This window comes from Aristolochia californica, unplaced genomic scaffold, assembly GCF_029961685.1.
Source record: "Aristolochia californica isolate CCGP_79_NKW_82.1479 unplaced genomic scaffold, dmAriCali1.0.hap1 SCAF_8, whole genome shotgun sequence".
NCBI lineage: Eukaryota > Viridiplantae > Streptophyta > Magnoliopsida > Piperales > Aristolochiaceae > Aristolochia > Aristolochia californica.
Genome location: NW_027182279.1, coordinates 1,775,146 through 1,792,246, shown reverse-complemented (window position 1 = coordinate 1,792,246; position 17,101 = coordinate 1,775,146). Strand labels below are relative to the sequence as shown.

Here is a 17,101-nt window from a genome sequence, read left to right as displayed (position 1 = left end):
GGGGGAGAACCTTCGGTTTGCCAGAGAAGCTTCGGTGAGAAGCAGCAAGGAGGCTCGAGCGAAGTCGTCGCCATTGCTGGAGAGGAGAGAGCTGTGTAGGCTCGGATCTTGGCACTGTCGCAGGAAGGCAGAGGGCCTAGAGACGACGCATGGACCCGTGAAGCTTCGACGGTGCTATCAAAGTAGAGAGGAGGTTCAGATTCCCAAAGACGACGCTAGTGCCATCGTCGGCGCTGTTGCCTTAGAGAGGTGAGCCATAGAGGCTCGTTGTTGCCGTAGAGAGGCGAGCCTCAGAGGCTCGCTGTTGCCGCATAGAAGAGAGAGCCGCAGAGGCTCGCCGTCGACGTCGTTGCTGAAGCTACTGGGCAACGCTGTCCTGGTCAGAAGAAGCAGAGAGTGTCTGGGGACTTCGGGACCTCCAACGTCATCCAAAGTGACGCAACGAAACAAAGGAGGAGCTTGGGCTCGGCGTTGTTGCCGTCGTTGGAGATCGGAACTCCGACGCTATTGCCAAAAACCGAGAGACAGGAGGACTCTTGGTGTTGCAGTGGCAGCACAGAGGAGCTGCTCCAGACTTTGCTGTGAGGTACAACAGAGGAGCCACTCCAGACGTTGTTGTGAGATACAACAAAGGAGCCATGAGCACTGCCGTGCGACGCCGTTGCCGTTGCCGTCGTCGGAAGAGAGAGTTTCATCAGGAAGACGAAGCAGGAGCTTCGGTCTCGGCAGGAAGACGAAACAATGAGCTTTGGTCTTGCCAGGAAGACAAAGCAGTGAGTTATGGTCTCACCGGGATTCGTCGTTGCTGAAAGAGAGGATAGGCTCAGATCAGAGGCTGGAGTCGTGAAGACTCGTCGTTGCTAGAGGCTGGAGTCGTGGAGACTCGCCGTTGCTAGAGGCTGGAGTCATGGACTCGTAGTTGCCAGAGGCTGGAGTCGTGGAGACTTGCCGTTGCCAGAGGACAGAGAGTCGTTGATTCCAGAGGGAGTCATTGCATCAGGGAGTCCTTCCAGTGGCTGTAGGCAGATGTAGTAGGGAGGTCTTCCAGTGGCTGTAGGTAGATGTAGCAGTGGTTGCAGGCAGATGCAGAGGTAGAGGCAGCAATTGCTGCAGTGAGGTTTGCCAGGTGTTACTAGTAGAGGCAGTAGGGAGTCGTTGTTGTGAGAGATAGTGGGACGACGCTGCTACTGTAACAAAGAAAATCTTTTTATTGCATTATAATCCTCAATTGATTTGAAATGAAATCCTCTACAGCTCCTGTGGTGGACGTATACAATTTTCCGAACCACGTAAAACATTGTGTTGTGCATGATTATCATTTACTTGCTTTGTTTGTCATCATCAGTTTTTTTTTTCCTAACAGCTCCCACCTCTGAGGATATTTGTGTCTTATTGCTGCTATGGCCGGGGCCTATCACTCTCCTACTATGGTGACTTGAAACTTTCACCTTTTGGTTACCTTAAACTAAACTTTGATGGTAGTACCTTTGGGTGTCCCGGTCCCCGGCCTAAAAGCTTTGGTGGTATTATCCATGATGCCCACAACAACCTCCTTCTCTTCTGTGCTAGCCCTTAAAGGCATCTCGGACTCTACCATGGTGGAACTTGCATCGCTTCTTTGGTCGCTTATTTGGTCTCTTCATCATTGACAGGTGCACCGAGTCAGGGTCCGGTTCCTTTCGTAATTTTTCTCTTTCTATACAAATTCACACTTTTCATAAAAAAAACAACGAAGATTTGCACTGTGGAGTACGGCAGGATAATTTATTTACCTAACCTCTGAATTCTTATATTTAATCAGCAATATGTGTACATCCATTCGCCTCCCTGTATGTATGTTAAAAAAAAAAATACTATTATAGTCGTTCATGAATTTTTAGGGGGTGGAACGTTTTAGATTTTAATATGGGTAAAATGATTTGGAAATTTAAGATGCTGCTGCATACACGTTAGTTTTAGTCCCATATAGTAAGAGCAGCAGAGGTTCAAGTGCGTATGCTCTTATAAAAACGAGGAAGAAGACGACGCGCAGGTATGATCCTTCAGGCAGCAAACGGGATGTGATGAGTGGTCAAAACTCGCCATATGTTGCGAGATGGGTGTCCGCCCCAAGCCTGGTTACGACAGCAAGGACACTCCAGATTTCATACCTCTGATACCTATTTCTTATGGAATCCCACTGCTAGTTCCTTGAGCCAATGGAGAAGTAAGTTGTGATGTTTATTCTTATCCATTCAAGTCTCTGGAGGTTTTTTTTATTTTATTTTTGTGCGTTGCTCTGTACTATATTAGTCCTCCGGCCTTACAGGCCTATCTGTACCTGTCCCTCCATTTGTGGGTATTGGAGTAGGAGGATGCACATTAGTCTGAGGATTCTCCTTGTCTTCCTAAAAGCTCTATCACGGATGCAATCCTTTCAGTCCACGAGTACCGCAAGAATGAAGCTAAAATGTTCATAAAATTAAATTGTTTGTGATAAAGTAGGTTACTGATTTTATATGCAATTGCTTAGTTTGATTATAAAAAAATTCTATCAATATAAAGATCATGAAAGGGGAAAATCCTATACCTTGTGGGCGTCAAGTCTTTTGCTCATCTCACGAACTCCTTTTCTGTCTGAAGATTTTCTTGTTGAAGGATGAAGGCAGTGTGCAGAGACGTGAGCAAATTACTTCAGTATCTGGTATCATAGCAAGTCGATAGGAAGGGGTTCTCTGTTTAGTTTTTTTTTATCAAAATCTATCGCAAATGGTAGTTTTACTGCCATCTCAGGATTAATAATTGACCTATGCCTGTTATGTGTGACTACAAATCAGCCATTGGATTACCTAAACATCCAGGCTGAGTTCTAAATCTTCCAATCACTAACAGTACATCCTTTTATTTGAGACAATCCTGAGGCTGGCCAGAAATGGCTCCTCTACTGTGTTTAAGCGTTCTGTTTTCGTCTTCTCTCTGTTGTATTTCAAACTTCTCAGATGTTTGGATTTTTCGAAGCTTCCAATGGCAGAGGAGGGGGTGAAACGAGTTCACTGTTCTCACGGTGATGAGCTTGTGTTTCCCGGAGGGGAAGCACAATGGCAGTTCCATCAGCATGCTCAGCCGGAAACCCATCACGAACCTAGTTCGGGAAATGGAGATCGTTGGTGGCACCGTTTTGTTTCGCCTGGCGCGTGGATTCGTCCATGCTAAGACTTACTGGCTTAATTTCACAACAGAAGACGCCATTGTTGAGCGTCATGTTACAGCGCTACATTACTACTAACCACTGCAACTTCTGTTGCTTGATTTCAGCATGTTTTTTTCACTTCTCAGTTGCTGTTATGGTTGAAACAATTGTTGCTTGTTTCTTCCTATTTTAATCAAATCAGATACTGATGGAATCATAGGAATGAGACTTTTGCAGATTCTGTTTCTGGGACTTTTGCTAGTGATTTTGAACTAATGTTTGAGAAAAAAGATCGTATTTGTCTATAGAGGGAGCAGGCAAGATTTATACCAAACTCTTGACCTAAATGCCTCCTGAAAACAATAATCTAATACTAACAAGAAACGTTGGGAGGACGACTACCCCATAACCACTCTCTCTGACCTGCAGCATAATACAACAGCTCAATTCCTCTGGTTCATAGCCGAGGTTGCAAATAAACTAGGAATAATCAAAAATGCACGGTCAAGGCTTCTTCCTTCTTCCTTCTTCCTCTCTGCCCCGATTTGGATTTACCCGTTTTGCTTCTGAAAGTTGAAACTTGTTGACGGAAAATGCTCACATACCTTAATGAGTTAATTTTGAACGAGTTCATGCCGTACGTCTGAGAGCCTAAAAAGAAACATTAAATCTGGAATCCTTCATTGCTGTCTACAACCCAGAAGAGAAAAAGGGAAGAAAAGGGAAGCGGGGAACAAGAAGCCAGAAGAGAAAAGCGGAGAAAAGATTCTTCTGCAAATACAACGTATAGCAAAGAGATTCCTTTAAAAAAAAGGATCTGATGCAACAATAGTGGGCAGTCTGCAACCTTATTTTCCTATTCATTACATAAATTCCAAGCTCAATAATGCACAAGAGTGGCATTATACTCGACAATGGCGTCGCCTGAGGTGCTGTTGAACCAGTACGTCTTCGCCACGACGTACCCTTGAGACAACCTAAACACGCCGGTGCCGCCGACAATGGCCAATTCCCTGACGGGGTTCAGAGCTGGGTTCCGGCTCATCAGGCTGAAGGAGCTCCCGTTGTACTTCCCCTCCGTGAAGGAGAAGCTCATGGCCATGATCAGACTCAGCCCCTCCTGGCCAGCCGACCCGTATATCCCCTGCGCCCTTCCCACCTCCTTCGACGTCGGCTCCGGTCCTTCCGTCAAAGGGTCGTCGGCCATCAACACCTTCCCGAACACCGTCGGCGACTTGTCCGTCATCTCCGCCTTAGCAATCGGCACCGCGCTGGGTTTTTTCCCGCTCAGAGTGTCATGGAAGAAGAAATGCAACTGGGTTATCTTCTCCTTCCCGAGTCCCAGCCTGTGGCGCCAGTTTCCGCTATGGGTTAACTCCTCTGCGAAGGAATGGCTTCTCGCCATGGACAAAGCGAGCAAGGCGAGAACAAGCAAGACTCCCTGTGCTATCTTCCCCATCTCTCGGTTCTCTCCTCCCAGACAGAGTTCAGGAATGACAAATGGGGGTTTACAGGGTCAGCTTTATAGGCAGCCTGCTTTGGACTTGCGAACTTACAGTAATTTTGGTACCCACTTTGATTCTCAGACATGGTTTAGGTGGACGGAATTATTGATTTGTGGGACGACGACGATGGAAAAGAAACTAATATAAGCCACACGTCTTCAGCAACCGGATTTTTCAGTTCAAACAATCTTATCTCTGAGAGTACAACAACTCATCAGAAACTCAGAAAATCATAGCCAGACGGTAAACTCCCGCGATTCTCTTAAAAAATATAATTTCATCTGAAATCAGAAGATTAGATACCAATACCAATTCTTTTTCTCTGAAGTTCCTCAACAAGAATTGACAATGAACAGAATCAGATGCGTCTATTTCAAATCATAATCTTCATAATTTTTTTTTCCAGGTAAACGCTTCTAAACAATTGTCGAATGGTAGCCTCCTCGCCGCCATAGAATAAGCTCTCGGCCTGAAGTGAGTGATTCGCTGATTCGAAGAAGGAGAAAAACCAAACTTCAGACGGTAAACTCGGAGCAGTTGTGTATTTATAAACTATGAGGAGAAAACTCGGAGCAGTTGTGTATTTATGAACTGGACATACGAATTCATGCGTGAGCTTAATTCCTTGTCGTCTTCTCAGACGAAAAGTCTAAGACGACGATTTGATGACTCCATTGCTACCGTCTCTGCGAAGGATACTGAAGGTCTGAACCAGATTTTTCGAATTGAGAGTATCTGAATTAAATTAAGATCTGTTCGTTTTATAAGCAGACTAAGCTTTCAAGATTTTAAGAAAAATTTGTTCATTTATGTGTCTAGAATGAAATAGAATTGCAGAAATTGGAACTAAACCCTTTTAATTAAGGATACTCGAGCTCGAGCCACCTATATGCAAAGGGATTAAAAATTAAAAATTACTTATATCCTTATTTAGGTAATCAGATAATTTTCTATGAATAATCTGTGATAATATCATCGTTTCAATAAACAAATAATTTACTGGTAAATGGGTAAAATCATATACGGTCCTATGTCGTATCCTCCTTCCCCTGTCAAGCGCAAGGGAAGAAGGCGGGCTGCTCCCCTCCCCCTTCTACCCTTCTAACTCTAGCAGAAGCTTCGGCCGCCTGGCAGGAGCCTCACCTGCGAAAAGAAGGGGAAGGATCCTCGTTCTCCTTCTCCGAGAACCCTAAGTATGTTACTAGCGATGAGCCACGGTCACATTATACTCGACGACTGCGTCCCCCGTGCTCAGGTCTAAAGAATACGTCTTCAGAACAGCGAACCCACGAGCAAACCGGAAATACCCAGAGCCACCGAGGACGGGCATTTCACGGAAATCGTCCAAAGCCGGGTTCCTTCCCAGGACGGTGAGACTGCTACCATTGTACTTCCCTCTGGTGAAAGCGAAGTTGAGCGCCATAAAAAGTCCCAGATTCTCCTGATCCGCCGACCCATACAATCCCTGTGCTCGACCCACCAACGTCGAGTTTGGCTCCGGTCCCTCTGTTAAAGGATCGTCGGCCATTCTGATCACATCGAACTGAGTCCAGGAGGAGTTGGTCATGGCCGCCTGCGCCACCGTCACTGACGTTGGGGTCTTGCCGCTGAGTACATCGTGGAAAAAGAAATGCAGACGGGTCAGCTTTTCTTTTCTGGCTCTGAAGCTCTCCGCAGCCCTCTCCTCTGGCAGCCTAGTCGTTGGGTCTTGTGCTTTGATGCTTATGAGAAGTATCATCAAAACAAGCAGCAGCAACTGGGAACGCAAAATTACTTGGGCCATGTTTCTTACACAGATGGAAGAGAGGCGAGTTCATGGATTTATAGCGAGTTAACTCATAGGTAATTACAGATTTCTGCGGATAGATAATTTCGGATTGCTTCCTCTCGTGATCAAAAGTTTTGTATGTTACTTGTGGAAGGCTATGCTCTCGTCGGAGTACAAAAATGGCAGCAGTTGGAGAGGATCCATCCTTCACCAAAAGTGATTAAAAAATTGAGAGAGAAAAGTCAGGAAGAGATTCAAGATATACCGAGGAGACCCACTTGGATCATTGCTGCCAACAAGTAGGGCAGGAACATCAGCAAAAGAGAGTAAAACATTCGATAATTAAAAAATCATAATAGTTTATTGAGAATTTTCACTAATAAAAATGATAATAAACTAATTAGCTCTTTAAATAATTGATCATATTATTCATAATAAGCTTTATTATTCTATTATTCAGACGAAAAGTCTAAGATGACGATTTGATGACTCCATTGCTACCGCCTCTACGAAGGATACTGAATGTCTTAACCATATTTTTTGAATTATCAGATGAGAGTCCATTGGATTTATCCCATGTATTATTTATCTTGTCAAATAAAGCTTATCTTCTCTATTCTAAATTATAAAAATATCACCCTTAGTCAATCTTAAAGGTGTGATTCAATTCAATATTTAACATGGTTCAATCCCTCTATTTGTCGTCCTCCCAATTTTTTTTCTGTTTCCTGCCACTTCCTCCCAAGATGAGCCACCCGGATGATTTACTCTCGATTTTGTCCTCCCCAACCGCTACCAAAGTTGTTGCTCTTCCATTTCTTCATCGATGATGTAATTCCCCCTACCCACTACCAGTGTCGTTCCTCTTCTACATAGATTCACCGGACAATGCGATTCTGTCCGCCCTAGTTGCTACCAGTGCCACTACTCTTCTACATTTCTTCACTGAACGATGCGATTCCGTCCACTCCCACTGCTACCAATGCTACTACTCTTCCACATTTCTTCACCGGACTATACGATTCCAACCTCTTGAAACAAATCTCCTTATATAGCTTGTGATAAGTTCACAATTTCAGTTGCTACTAGACAAGATTGGCCTATTTAATAAGTTCTATTGGATTTATCCCATGTTGTATTTATCTTCTCTGTTCTACATAAATACCACCCCGACTCAATTGTAAAAATGTGATTTAGTTTAGCATGTAAGACAGCCGGTGAAGCCGAAATCTATGGTGAGCATGAGGGAGAAATTGTAGTTCTCCCTGTCTCTACTTTCTCTGTAGAGTACCATGACAAGCCATTAAATACAGAAGAGAATCTTGCCAAAGAGAATTCCATATCCCCAAAAGGCAGATAACGAATTGAAGATGGATTCCATGAATTTAAACCAGGAAAGAGCGCTGCTTACTGAAGATCCCTCCCGCCGTTAGGGCGTACCTGGGGGTAAACGAAGGCGGCGAGCTCCCGAGAGGGCTGCTGCGGCCGGCAGCGAGAAGTAGAAGGAAGAAAGAAGAGAAACGAAGAAAGAGAGGGAGGTAGAAAAAGGAATCGAGGGAGGAAAAGCTGGTTGGGAGGGAAAAGAAAGGAAAAAAAGGGAGAAAAGAAGAAGAAAAAGGTAAGAGAAAAAAAAAAAAGGGAAAATGAGGCTGCCATGCCACAACTTTCTAAAATCAAAGAATTCAAATCAGGGAGAAAACTGAATCAAAAGCTACATGTGCGATTTCTGCCTGTGTCGTAGCAGATCTGACCCACATTAGAGTTTCACTTTCGTATTCGTATTGATTTATCTGTAACAGAGCAGAAAAGAAGAACCTTTTGTTTGAAATTCTTTTCTTTTTTTTGTTAAACTAATGGAAGGCCAGAAGCAGATACTCTATTCTGAAGACTGGGAATTGCAGGCAACGATTAAAGATATGAGATAGAGGGAGTGTAAGAACGTGCTTCTTGAATCGTCGGTATGAGAAGAAATTTCACCTTCTTCTGCGTAAGAACCCTCAAATTTCTCTTAGATTTCAACCGTGGCTTCATGCCATTTGAGTTCGTTTATTTAGTAACTACAGAAAGAAAGAACTTGCCCATGGGCGAACCAGAAACGACTTCATTTTTATTCTTCTGAAACAACAAGTGAGAGCCCCTTCATGTTACATCAATAGCTTTTAAAATCTCCTTCCTTGAATCAGAAAAGTATCGACGCGAACGAGTTGTCAGTAATGGAAAAGAGTCACTTTGTACTCTATTATCGCATCGCCATTAGTGTGATTGAAGAAGTAGGTATCGAGCAACGCGAAGCCCCTCGCCATCCGAAACTTGCCCCGTCCTCCCACAACCGCCAGCTCTCTCTTGTCATGCGATATGGGGTTTCTGGACAGAACGCTGAAGGAACTTCCCTTGTAGGGGCCGCTGGTGAAGCCGAAGTCCGTGATGAGCACGAGGGTGAGCTCCTTCTTGCTGCTGGAGACGTAGAGCCCTTGAGCGTTGCCGATCACCTCCCCGCCGGGCTTGTCCATGATGAGGTCGTCGGTGGCGTAGAGGTAACCGAAAGGGGTTTCGGCGGGGCCTAGGGTGACGTTTGGCCGAGCCAACAGTACTACCATGGGGTCGTCGCCGCTGAGAATGTCGTAGAGGAAGAAGTGGAGATTAGTCACCTTCTCTTTTCCGATACAGGCGAAAGTTTCGTCACCTTGAGAAACAACAAAGAAACAAACGCAGAACAGCAAAGCTACGAAGAAGGACATTTTCCTAGCCATTTTGCAGACAACTCGGAGAAAGAAGGAACAAAGATGAAAGATCAAAAAAAATTCTTGATTTCAATTGTTTACGATTCAAAGCTCTGGCTTGGGTATTTATATCTTCATTTAATGATTTGTAACCAAATACACACCAGAAGACTTCCAGACGCCATTAAATCCAAAGAAGAAGATAAAAATATTGCCATTTCCGTTCCCAATTCCCAAAAAGAGGGGGTGGCGGTAGAGGAACCATTCTGTGAATTAAAAACTGCAAAATAGGTGCCGACATCGAGAAGTCCAGTTACCGACCATAACGTTGAGAGCTTTGCTTCACAAATGGCTTTAGCTAAGACGAAAAATTATTATATTTCGTTTTGAGGGAAGATCGCAGAATAAGATTTACCAACTTGAGATATATTTCCTTCCTTAAAATGTTTTTTTTGTTTGATCTCATATTACATTAATTTCCTTAAGAATAATATTTCCCATTATAAGTTTAGTTTCGTCTTGTGACAAAGACTAAAATTTTTGAATTTGAAAGTCTCGTTTGTTCATTCTAATTTTCAAATTTTAGAGTCTTAAAACCTCTGTCATTCCAACAAATATCTCTTGAATATTTTATTTTGAAATTGGTTAAGTTGTGTTAAAAAGTAATTGCCTTATACGAGAAGTCTATGTTTAGAAAGTTTCTATTATTATGTTCCATCTCAAAACTTTCTTATTGGGTTTTTTAATTTTTGAGTTTTTTTATCTAACTCTTGAGTCAAACCTGGTCACTTTTTATCCATCTATTGGTCTAAAAGTGTCTCCTTCTTAGTTGGAAGTATGAAAAGTTACATTGTGCGCCTCCTTCCTTTTGAAGTATAAAAATTGTAATTTTTTATTCACACCTTTAATTTCTCAATGTACTTTCTTTAATTTTTTTTTAAATCACTTCAGAGCAATACCTATAGACCCACTACCTAAAAAGTTAGTATAGGAGTGTGTCAAGCATCCAGCTTGAGTTAAGTCTTTTTATTCTTCATCCAAGAGGTGTTTTTTGTTCGAGCTACCCTTAGAAAGTGAGTAGTCTCTTTGTTGTGCCCTAAATTTGGGCTATTTTTCCGCCATTGAAATTGAGCGGAGTGTGTTTCAAATTATGACCATTTTAACTGGTATATGGAACTTTGTTATATGGCTAGGAGTGATTTTTCTTCTCTCACCATTATGTTGTACAAGTTGGGTCTCTTGGTAAATAAACAAGAGATCCCTAGTTTGAGGGGGAAAAGTACAAGAAGTACAAGAAAGAGGTAACCAACAATAAAGAATTCCACGTGTTCTGGTAATCATGTTTTATGTGGCTAGAATATCCAAGTCAGGGGGAGACAAGTTGGGAACAAGATAAAGTGTACAAGCAAGATGTGAACAAGAAGAAGATGAATAAAATTAAGGCAATCAAAAATTCCTTTTCAAACACACAAGTTTCTTGACCAAGATTATTTGCAAAGTGAAGTTACAAATACTAGCTTGAAGGGGAGTGTTAAAATACACCCACGTGTGTAGGAGTGGCATGACTAGTAAATAAGGAGAAGGTTCATAGAGATGACATAGAATTGTAATTATACAAGCTGGTGTATGTCTTCTTATGTCTTTTTTCTTTTGAAGCATGTAACCCTAAAGTTATTGTAGTCATTGTAAACTCCTTCACACAACTATAAATACAACATCAATTCATGGGGTAGAGTATTCGAGCCTCTTCATCTTGGCTCAAATTCGTCCTTACACCTGTCTCTCTTTTCCTCTTCATTCTTTCCCTTGGTTTCTTCTCCTCTCTCTCCCAAAAGCTAGAATTCATTTTTTTTCTCTTTCCTTTGAGATCTCTTGTGTTTATGTCTTGTTTGTGTTTAAGGCTTATCCTTAAATGACTAGCCATATTAGGAAACTTCTTTCCCAACTAATAAACTCAACATATTTTTTCTCACTGATCCGTGTGGGACTATTCCTTAACTGTGATAAAGAAGTTGAAGTGTTGGAACCTGGCACAAGGAGTTTGCTTGAGACCATAGAGAGCTTTCTGCAACAGACAAATGCGAGGTGGAAAACGAGGGTCAATGTATCCAGAAGGTTGTTCCATATAAACATTTTCAATGAGGGTACCATTGTGCGACACATTCTTGACGTCAAGTTGGTGAATAGGCCATTTGTTGGTCACAACATTAGAGAGCACAACTCAGATAGTGGTAGCCTTTACAACAGGACTAAAGGTGTCAGTGTAGTCAAGACCAGGTACCTGAGTGTAGCCCTTGGCAATGAGGCGTTCTTTGAGACGCTCAATGGATCTCTATTTTTGGATCCTACTCTTTACAGGTCTCTCATTGGAGCCCATCAATACTTGACCATTACTCACCCTGACATAGCCTATGCGGTCAACTCTGTTAGCCAATTTCTGCATGCTCCCATTGAAGATCATTTTCGTGTTGTTAAACATATTATTTGTTATGTTAAAGGCCCCATTCACTTTGGCATTACCTTTCGCCCATCTGCTACTGCTGGTGCTTTAGTTGCTTACTCTAATGTTGACTGGGCTAACTAACACTCGTCGCTCTACCTCTGGTTACTCCATTTATCTTGGAGACAATTTGATTTCTTGAAATGCTAAAAAACAACCTACGGTATCATGTTCCAGTTGTGAATCTGAGTATCGTGCCCTTGCACACACTGTAGCTGAACTTATTTGGCTTACGGATCTCTACATGTTCCTATTCCACAACCACATATTCTCTTATGTGTCAAAAAAAGTGCAATCTTCCTTCACTCCAATCCAGTTTCTCACAAGCAAGCCAAATATGCTGAATTAGATTATCATTTCCTTCGAGAACTTATTGTTGTTAACAAACTTCACATGCAATATGTGCCATCTCACCTGTTAGTTGCCGATATTTTCACAAAAAGTATTATATGCCTTGTCTTTGAATTTTTTCGCTCCAAACTTCACGTTTGTTTCAACTTACGTGTGCACCGGGGGGGTTGAATGACTGGATCACCGAGTGACAAAAATAACAATTTTTTGTTTTCGAATTATGAAAATTTTCATCTCTTTGGTTGTTGTGTTTATCCTTGCTTATATGATTTTATGTTTACTAAATTTTTACCTCACAGTATTCCTTGCATCTTTTTGGGTTACAATCCCTCTTATAAAGGGTTTCAGTGCCTTGATCCCATCACCTCTCGGATCTACATCACTCGCCATATTCAATTTGATGAACACAACTTTCCTTTAATAAAATCATCTCAGGCTCAACCCCCTTCCCCTCCATTTTTTTTCCAACTTTCTGGAACCCAGTCTTATCCAAACATCAACCCCTCCTTCCACCTTAGACCATTCTCCTCACATTACTCAATCAGCAATGTTCTATTTGTCCTGATCCGATCGATGAGTCCATGCAGACTACTGATTCTTTTGCAGGTCCCTCCTTGCCACACTAGTTTTCTAGTCCAGAACCTATTGAGGCACGACTCACTCCTTCTGCTCCTACTTCTACACTACCGTTGGGTTTTCGCCCTACGCTTACACGAGGTAAAGTTGGTATTGTCAAACCATGCCATCCGTTCAACCTCAGTATCGTGGGAACCTCTAGACTTCTCTCCGCTCTCCTTTTCTCTACTGCGCCAAAATGATTCAAATCTGTCTCTAAGAATCCTGCTTGACTTGCTGCCATGGATGAAGAGGTTCAAACTCTACAAAATAATTGGACCTGGATTTTAGTCCATCGACCTGCCAACTCCAACATTGTGGGCTCCAAATGGGTGTTTCAAACCAAATATTTACTTAATGGACCCAACATTACATGGTATTAGAGTAGGTATTCATATATGGGCCTCAATCCAAATTTCCCACTTGTAACAGCCCAAAGGGCCTACACATGAGGGGAAGAGTTAAGGAAAAATCATATGTGGGCCTCTACCTAAATTATCCACACTTAAGAGTCTAGAGAGCCTACACGTGAGGGGGAGTATTAAGGAATAGTTATATGTGGGCCTCCACCCAAATTATCCACATGTAAGAAACTAGAGGGTCTACATGTGAGGGGGAGTGTTAAATAATAATTCCACATGGATTAGTGAAATATATTAAGTTTATAAGTTGGGAGAGAGGTTTCCTAAAATGGCTAGTCATTTTGAGATAGGTCTTAAACCCAACTTCACATTGTCCCTAGAAATGAACGGTTAGACATGTAGAACATTGGTTGTTGGATGTTAACAGCTTAAAGAACAAGACTATTTTCTCCATTCGACCTACAATTAGTGATTGATTATCATTCTGTCCAAAAACATCTCACTCAAATAATTAGAGTTAATTTTCATTTCCAAATAAAACTAGAGAACCGATGTCTTTAAGCATTTGGACGTGAACGACACTACCACACTACCACGAATTTGAAGGGGTGTGTTAATCATAAGCCATTGATTCTACATATAAACAACCCCATATCATATGGGTACAATTGTAGCTATAAAAAAATGGCCAATATTACAAAGAAATACCTTAGAATTAACTCTATGGAATAACTCGTTCTTATCCTTATATTTTTGTTCCTTAACAATGAAGTTCGTTTTATCATTTGTAAATTTACATTATGAATTCATCCATGGAATAACTCATTTTAGGAGCATTATGAGTCATGTAACATGCAAAGTATAGAGAACAACACTGTGAGAAAGCAAATCCTTTGTTGGACTCGGTAATGCTCACCCCTGCATTGGAGCCTTGTACGAACCTTAAAACCCAGAAATCAACAAGTTATTACAAGTTTTAAATCTGCTGCTAAAATGTCTCTTGTAAGAATTTTTAAGGTTTGAAAGTTGGTTGTGTTCTGATTCTGGTTGCTTGCTCAAAAGCATAAGCTATCTCGATTAGTTTTGGTTCAGAACCCTTCAAGCCTCCAAAACAAATCCCAAACGGTACTCCATCCTTTCCATATCCTGCTGGAACGCTAATTCCAGGGTAGCCTCCAATGGCGAAAACTGGAGAAGCTCTAGCTTCAGGAGTTATAATTGCATCCAAATTTTTTTCCTTCATTAATTTCTCGATCCCATCTTTTGAAAGCCTTTCCATGTTCTCTACTGCAAGTTTTTCTGCCTCCCCGAACCCGTTTGTGAGCTCGGAAGCTAGGAAGATTTCTTGACCGAATTCGTCGATTTTCTCCTATGAGGATGCCAATCACAGATTAGTATTTGAACCAGTTTCAACAAGTTCTAGCAAATATGGAGATTAGTGGATTATTACCTGAGCAGAGTGATTTTTGTTGAAGGCTATTATGTCCGCCAAAGATCTGACAGGAGACCGAACCAACTCCGACAGATACACATTCAGATACAGCTTGAACTCGGCTAGAAGTGCCGTTATTTCCCCACTGGCGGAGGGATTCATAATCGTGGTCTCATTTCTTATTTCTAGATTGTCCACCAAAATAGCTCCTCTTTGCCTTCAGGAAAATGTAAAGATTGTTTACTATTTCATGATCAGCAATGGGATTGAAAGCCGAGAGTGTCCAGGAATGTGTTTTCAAATTAAGATAAAAAAAAGGTGCAGAGACTGTTTAATTTCAGTAATTAGACGCAATCACCTGAGTGTTCCGAAATGCTCCTCAAATGTTTTATTACGAACCGTCTCATTGGAAAAATCGAAGAAATTTTTGAGAATACCGAGTCTCTTCCCTTCGAGTCCGTTCGATTTTAGAAAGTTTCTGTAACCTCCAGGAGGAATGAATTCTTCAGCATTTCGTGTTGCTTCTGCGTCTCTTGAATCAAAACCAACAATGGCATCAAGCACATGAACCGCATCCGAGACTGTCCTGCATATGGGGCTGTAACAAGCAGGACGAGATACCTCCATTAATGAAGTTCCGTATACACAGAAGTTGAATAAATTGAGAATCATAAGAAAAAGGAAATGATTCGAGGTTGGGATTGAACAGAAGACCTGTAGTGAATCTGCTTACCCAACCGTGTCTTGACGTGGAGAAATTGGGATCACCCCGGATCGACTTGTGAGGCCCAGTGTTGGTTTTATCCCGACAAGAGAATTCGCGCTGGAAGGGCAGAGGATGGAACCATCCGTTTCGGTTCCTAATGATACCATCACCAGATTTGCAGCCACCGCGATTGCAGAACCACTGCTCGATCCACATGGATCAGCCGATAGAACAAATGGGTTCTGCAAACACATAACGTCGATTTTCAAGGAAGATCAGAAAATTTCTTCATTCCTGAAAATGAAAGCATGAAAAAAAATCTAAAAGTTTGCAAAATTCTGAACCGTGCAACTCACCTTCCCTTGTCCACTTATGGCACACCATCCACTAGGAGCAGTGACAGAACGAAACTGAGCCCATTCAGAGAGACTCGCCTTGCCGAGGATAACAGCCCCGGCTCTTCTAAGCCTCTCCACAACGCCTGCGTCTCGAGGGACCACCGAGCCCACCATTGCCAGAGATCCGGCAGTTGTGTTCATCCCGTCGGCCGTTGTGTTCATCCTGGCGGCCGTCGCTATGTTGCCCTTTATAAGAATCGGAATCCCTTGGAGCCCAGATGAAGACCCACCCATTGCCTGCCTCATCTTGTCTGCCTGATCAGCCTGCGAGAGAGCCTGGGGGTTGAGCTCGAGCACGGCACGAAGCTGTGGGTTGAGCGTCTGAATCCTTTCGAGATAGAACTCGACGAGTCTCCTAGAGGTGAGGTTGTTTTCCTTGAAGGCCATATGGATTTCGTCGATGGTAGCTTCTTCGATGAAATTGGAGGTTCCATGACGGATGAGAAGAAGCAAAAGCGGAAGCTGGAAGAGCAGAATGAGTTTCACCGCCATAGATGCTCAACGCCTTGCAGTTGCACAGGTAGCATCGAGTAAATGGCAACCTATATATAAGGAGAAAGGAAGCTACAGGTCCAAACTAGTGCGTTTTGAATTGGAAGTGACGAAGCCAAAGAGATTTCAAGTGAAGTATCAAATTCTAATCGAGATAAATGTTAGAGCAGGCAAAACTTGAGAGATGAAGCTGGTCAAAATGAACATTTTTAAAAGTCCTAAGCTCTTTGATTGGCTCACTAAGGCAAGAATTAAATATCATCTTAATCCCAATGAAGTTGATTAACCAGGTGAATGGGTTGAATGCAATCATAGAGCATGACAAGAGTTTTGTCTTAGCAATCTTTTCTTACGAGTAGCAGTAATTGAGAAATACTATCTATAGACCTATTACCTACATAGAACAGTATTGCACCCAACATCTAGCATGAGTCAAGTATTTTTATTCATCCATGTGGTCGGTTTTTTAGTTACCCCTAAATAATGAGTATCCTTTTTTGTACACTACAATTAGGTCTTTTTCCACCTTTGAAATTGAGTGGTGTTCCTTTTAAAGATTTAGATGATTTTGACTAGTGTGTGGAGTTATGATCTTTGATTAGGAGCGATCCCCCCCCCTATTGCACCCAACATCTAGCATGAGTCAAGTCTTTTTATTCATCTAGTATCCTTTTTTGTACCCTACAATTAGGTCTTTTTCCACCTTTGAAATTAAGTGGTGTTCCTTTTAAAGATTTAGATGATTTTGACTAGTGTGAGGAGTTATGATCTTTGACAAGGAGAGATTCACCCCCCTAAATATTTATGTTGCCCAAGTTAGGTTTTTATGTCCTTTTGATCCTAAGGTTGAGGGGGAGAAGTAGAAGAAGAAGTATATAAAAAAGGTATTTGATGGTATTTATTATAACCTACAATAAAGAATTTTAAGTGTTAGGATATAATTTTTTTATGTGACTAAAATATCCAAGTAAGACAGAGAATTGAAATGAAGACCTTTCATCTTTAAAGAGTGTAAAGACCGAAAATTTTGTCTTTGAAAGATGATGTTAATCACTCCAACTTGAGGGGGAGTGTTTAAGAGCA

At 42.0% G+C, this 17,101-nt stretch overlaps 4 protein-coding genes and 1 non-coding gene across 5 annotated transcripts; 1 reads left to right on the top strand and 4 right to left on the bottom strand.

The window, feature by feature from the left end:
- The first annotated feature begins 2,055 nt into the window (after positions 1–2,055).
- LOC137939631 (small nucleolar RNA Z279/snoR105/snoR108) lies at positions 2,056–2,160 on the top strand. Its single transcript, XR_011110007.1, has one exon. It is a non-coding gene; the product is annotated as a small nucleolar RNA Z279/snoR105/snoR108 (small nucleolar RNA).
- A 1,667-nt stretch (positions 2,161–3,827) lies between these two features.
- Positions 3,828–4,709, bottom strand: LOC137939324 (dirigent protein 23-like). The gene has a single exon (XM_068784606.1). It carries the CDS (start codon positions 4,626–4,628, stop codon positions 4,050–4,052), a length of 579 nt encoding a protein of 192 aa, XP_068640707.1. The 5' UTR covers positions 4,629–4,709; the 3' UTR covers positions 3,828–4,049.
- A 1,166-nt stretch (positions 4,710–5,875) lies between these two features.
- On the bottom strand, positions 5,876–6,457 carry LOC137939400 (dirigent protein 22-like). Its single transcript, XM_068784668.1, has one exon. It carries the CDS (start codon positions 6,455–6,457, stop codon positions 5,876–5,878), a length of 582 nt encoding a protein of 193 aa, XP_068640769.1.
- Positions 6,458–8,527: 2,070 nt separating this feature from the next.
- Positions 8,528–9,272, bottom strand: LOC137939473 (dirigent protein 4-like). The gene has a single exon (XM_068784742.1). The coding sequence runs from the start codon at positions 9,190–9,192 to the stop codon at positions 8,650–8,652; it is 543 nt and encodes a 180-aa protein (XP_068640843.1). The 5' UTR covers positions 9,193–9,272; the 3' UTR covers positions 8,528–8,649.
- Positions 9,273–13,891: 4,619 nt separating this feature from the next.
- On the bottom strand, positions 13,892–16,024 carry LOC137939182 (probable amidase At4g34880). The gene is made up of 5 exons (XM_068784397.1): positions 15,485–16,024; positions 15,156–15,370; positions 14,781–15,020; positions 14,441–14,639; positions 13,892–14,359 (listed from the first exon to the last, which is right to left on the bottom strand). Exons 1-5 carry the CDS (start codon positions 16,016–16,018, stop codon positions 14,003–14,005), a joined length of 1,545 nt encoding a protein of 514 aa, XP_068640498.1. The 5' UTR covers positions 16,019–16,024; the 3' UTR covers positions 13,892–14,002.
- Between the last annotated feature and the right edge of the window lie 1,077 nt (positions 16,025–17,101).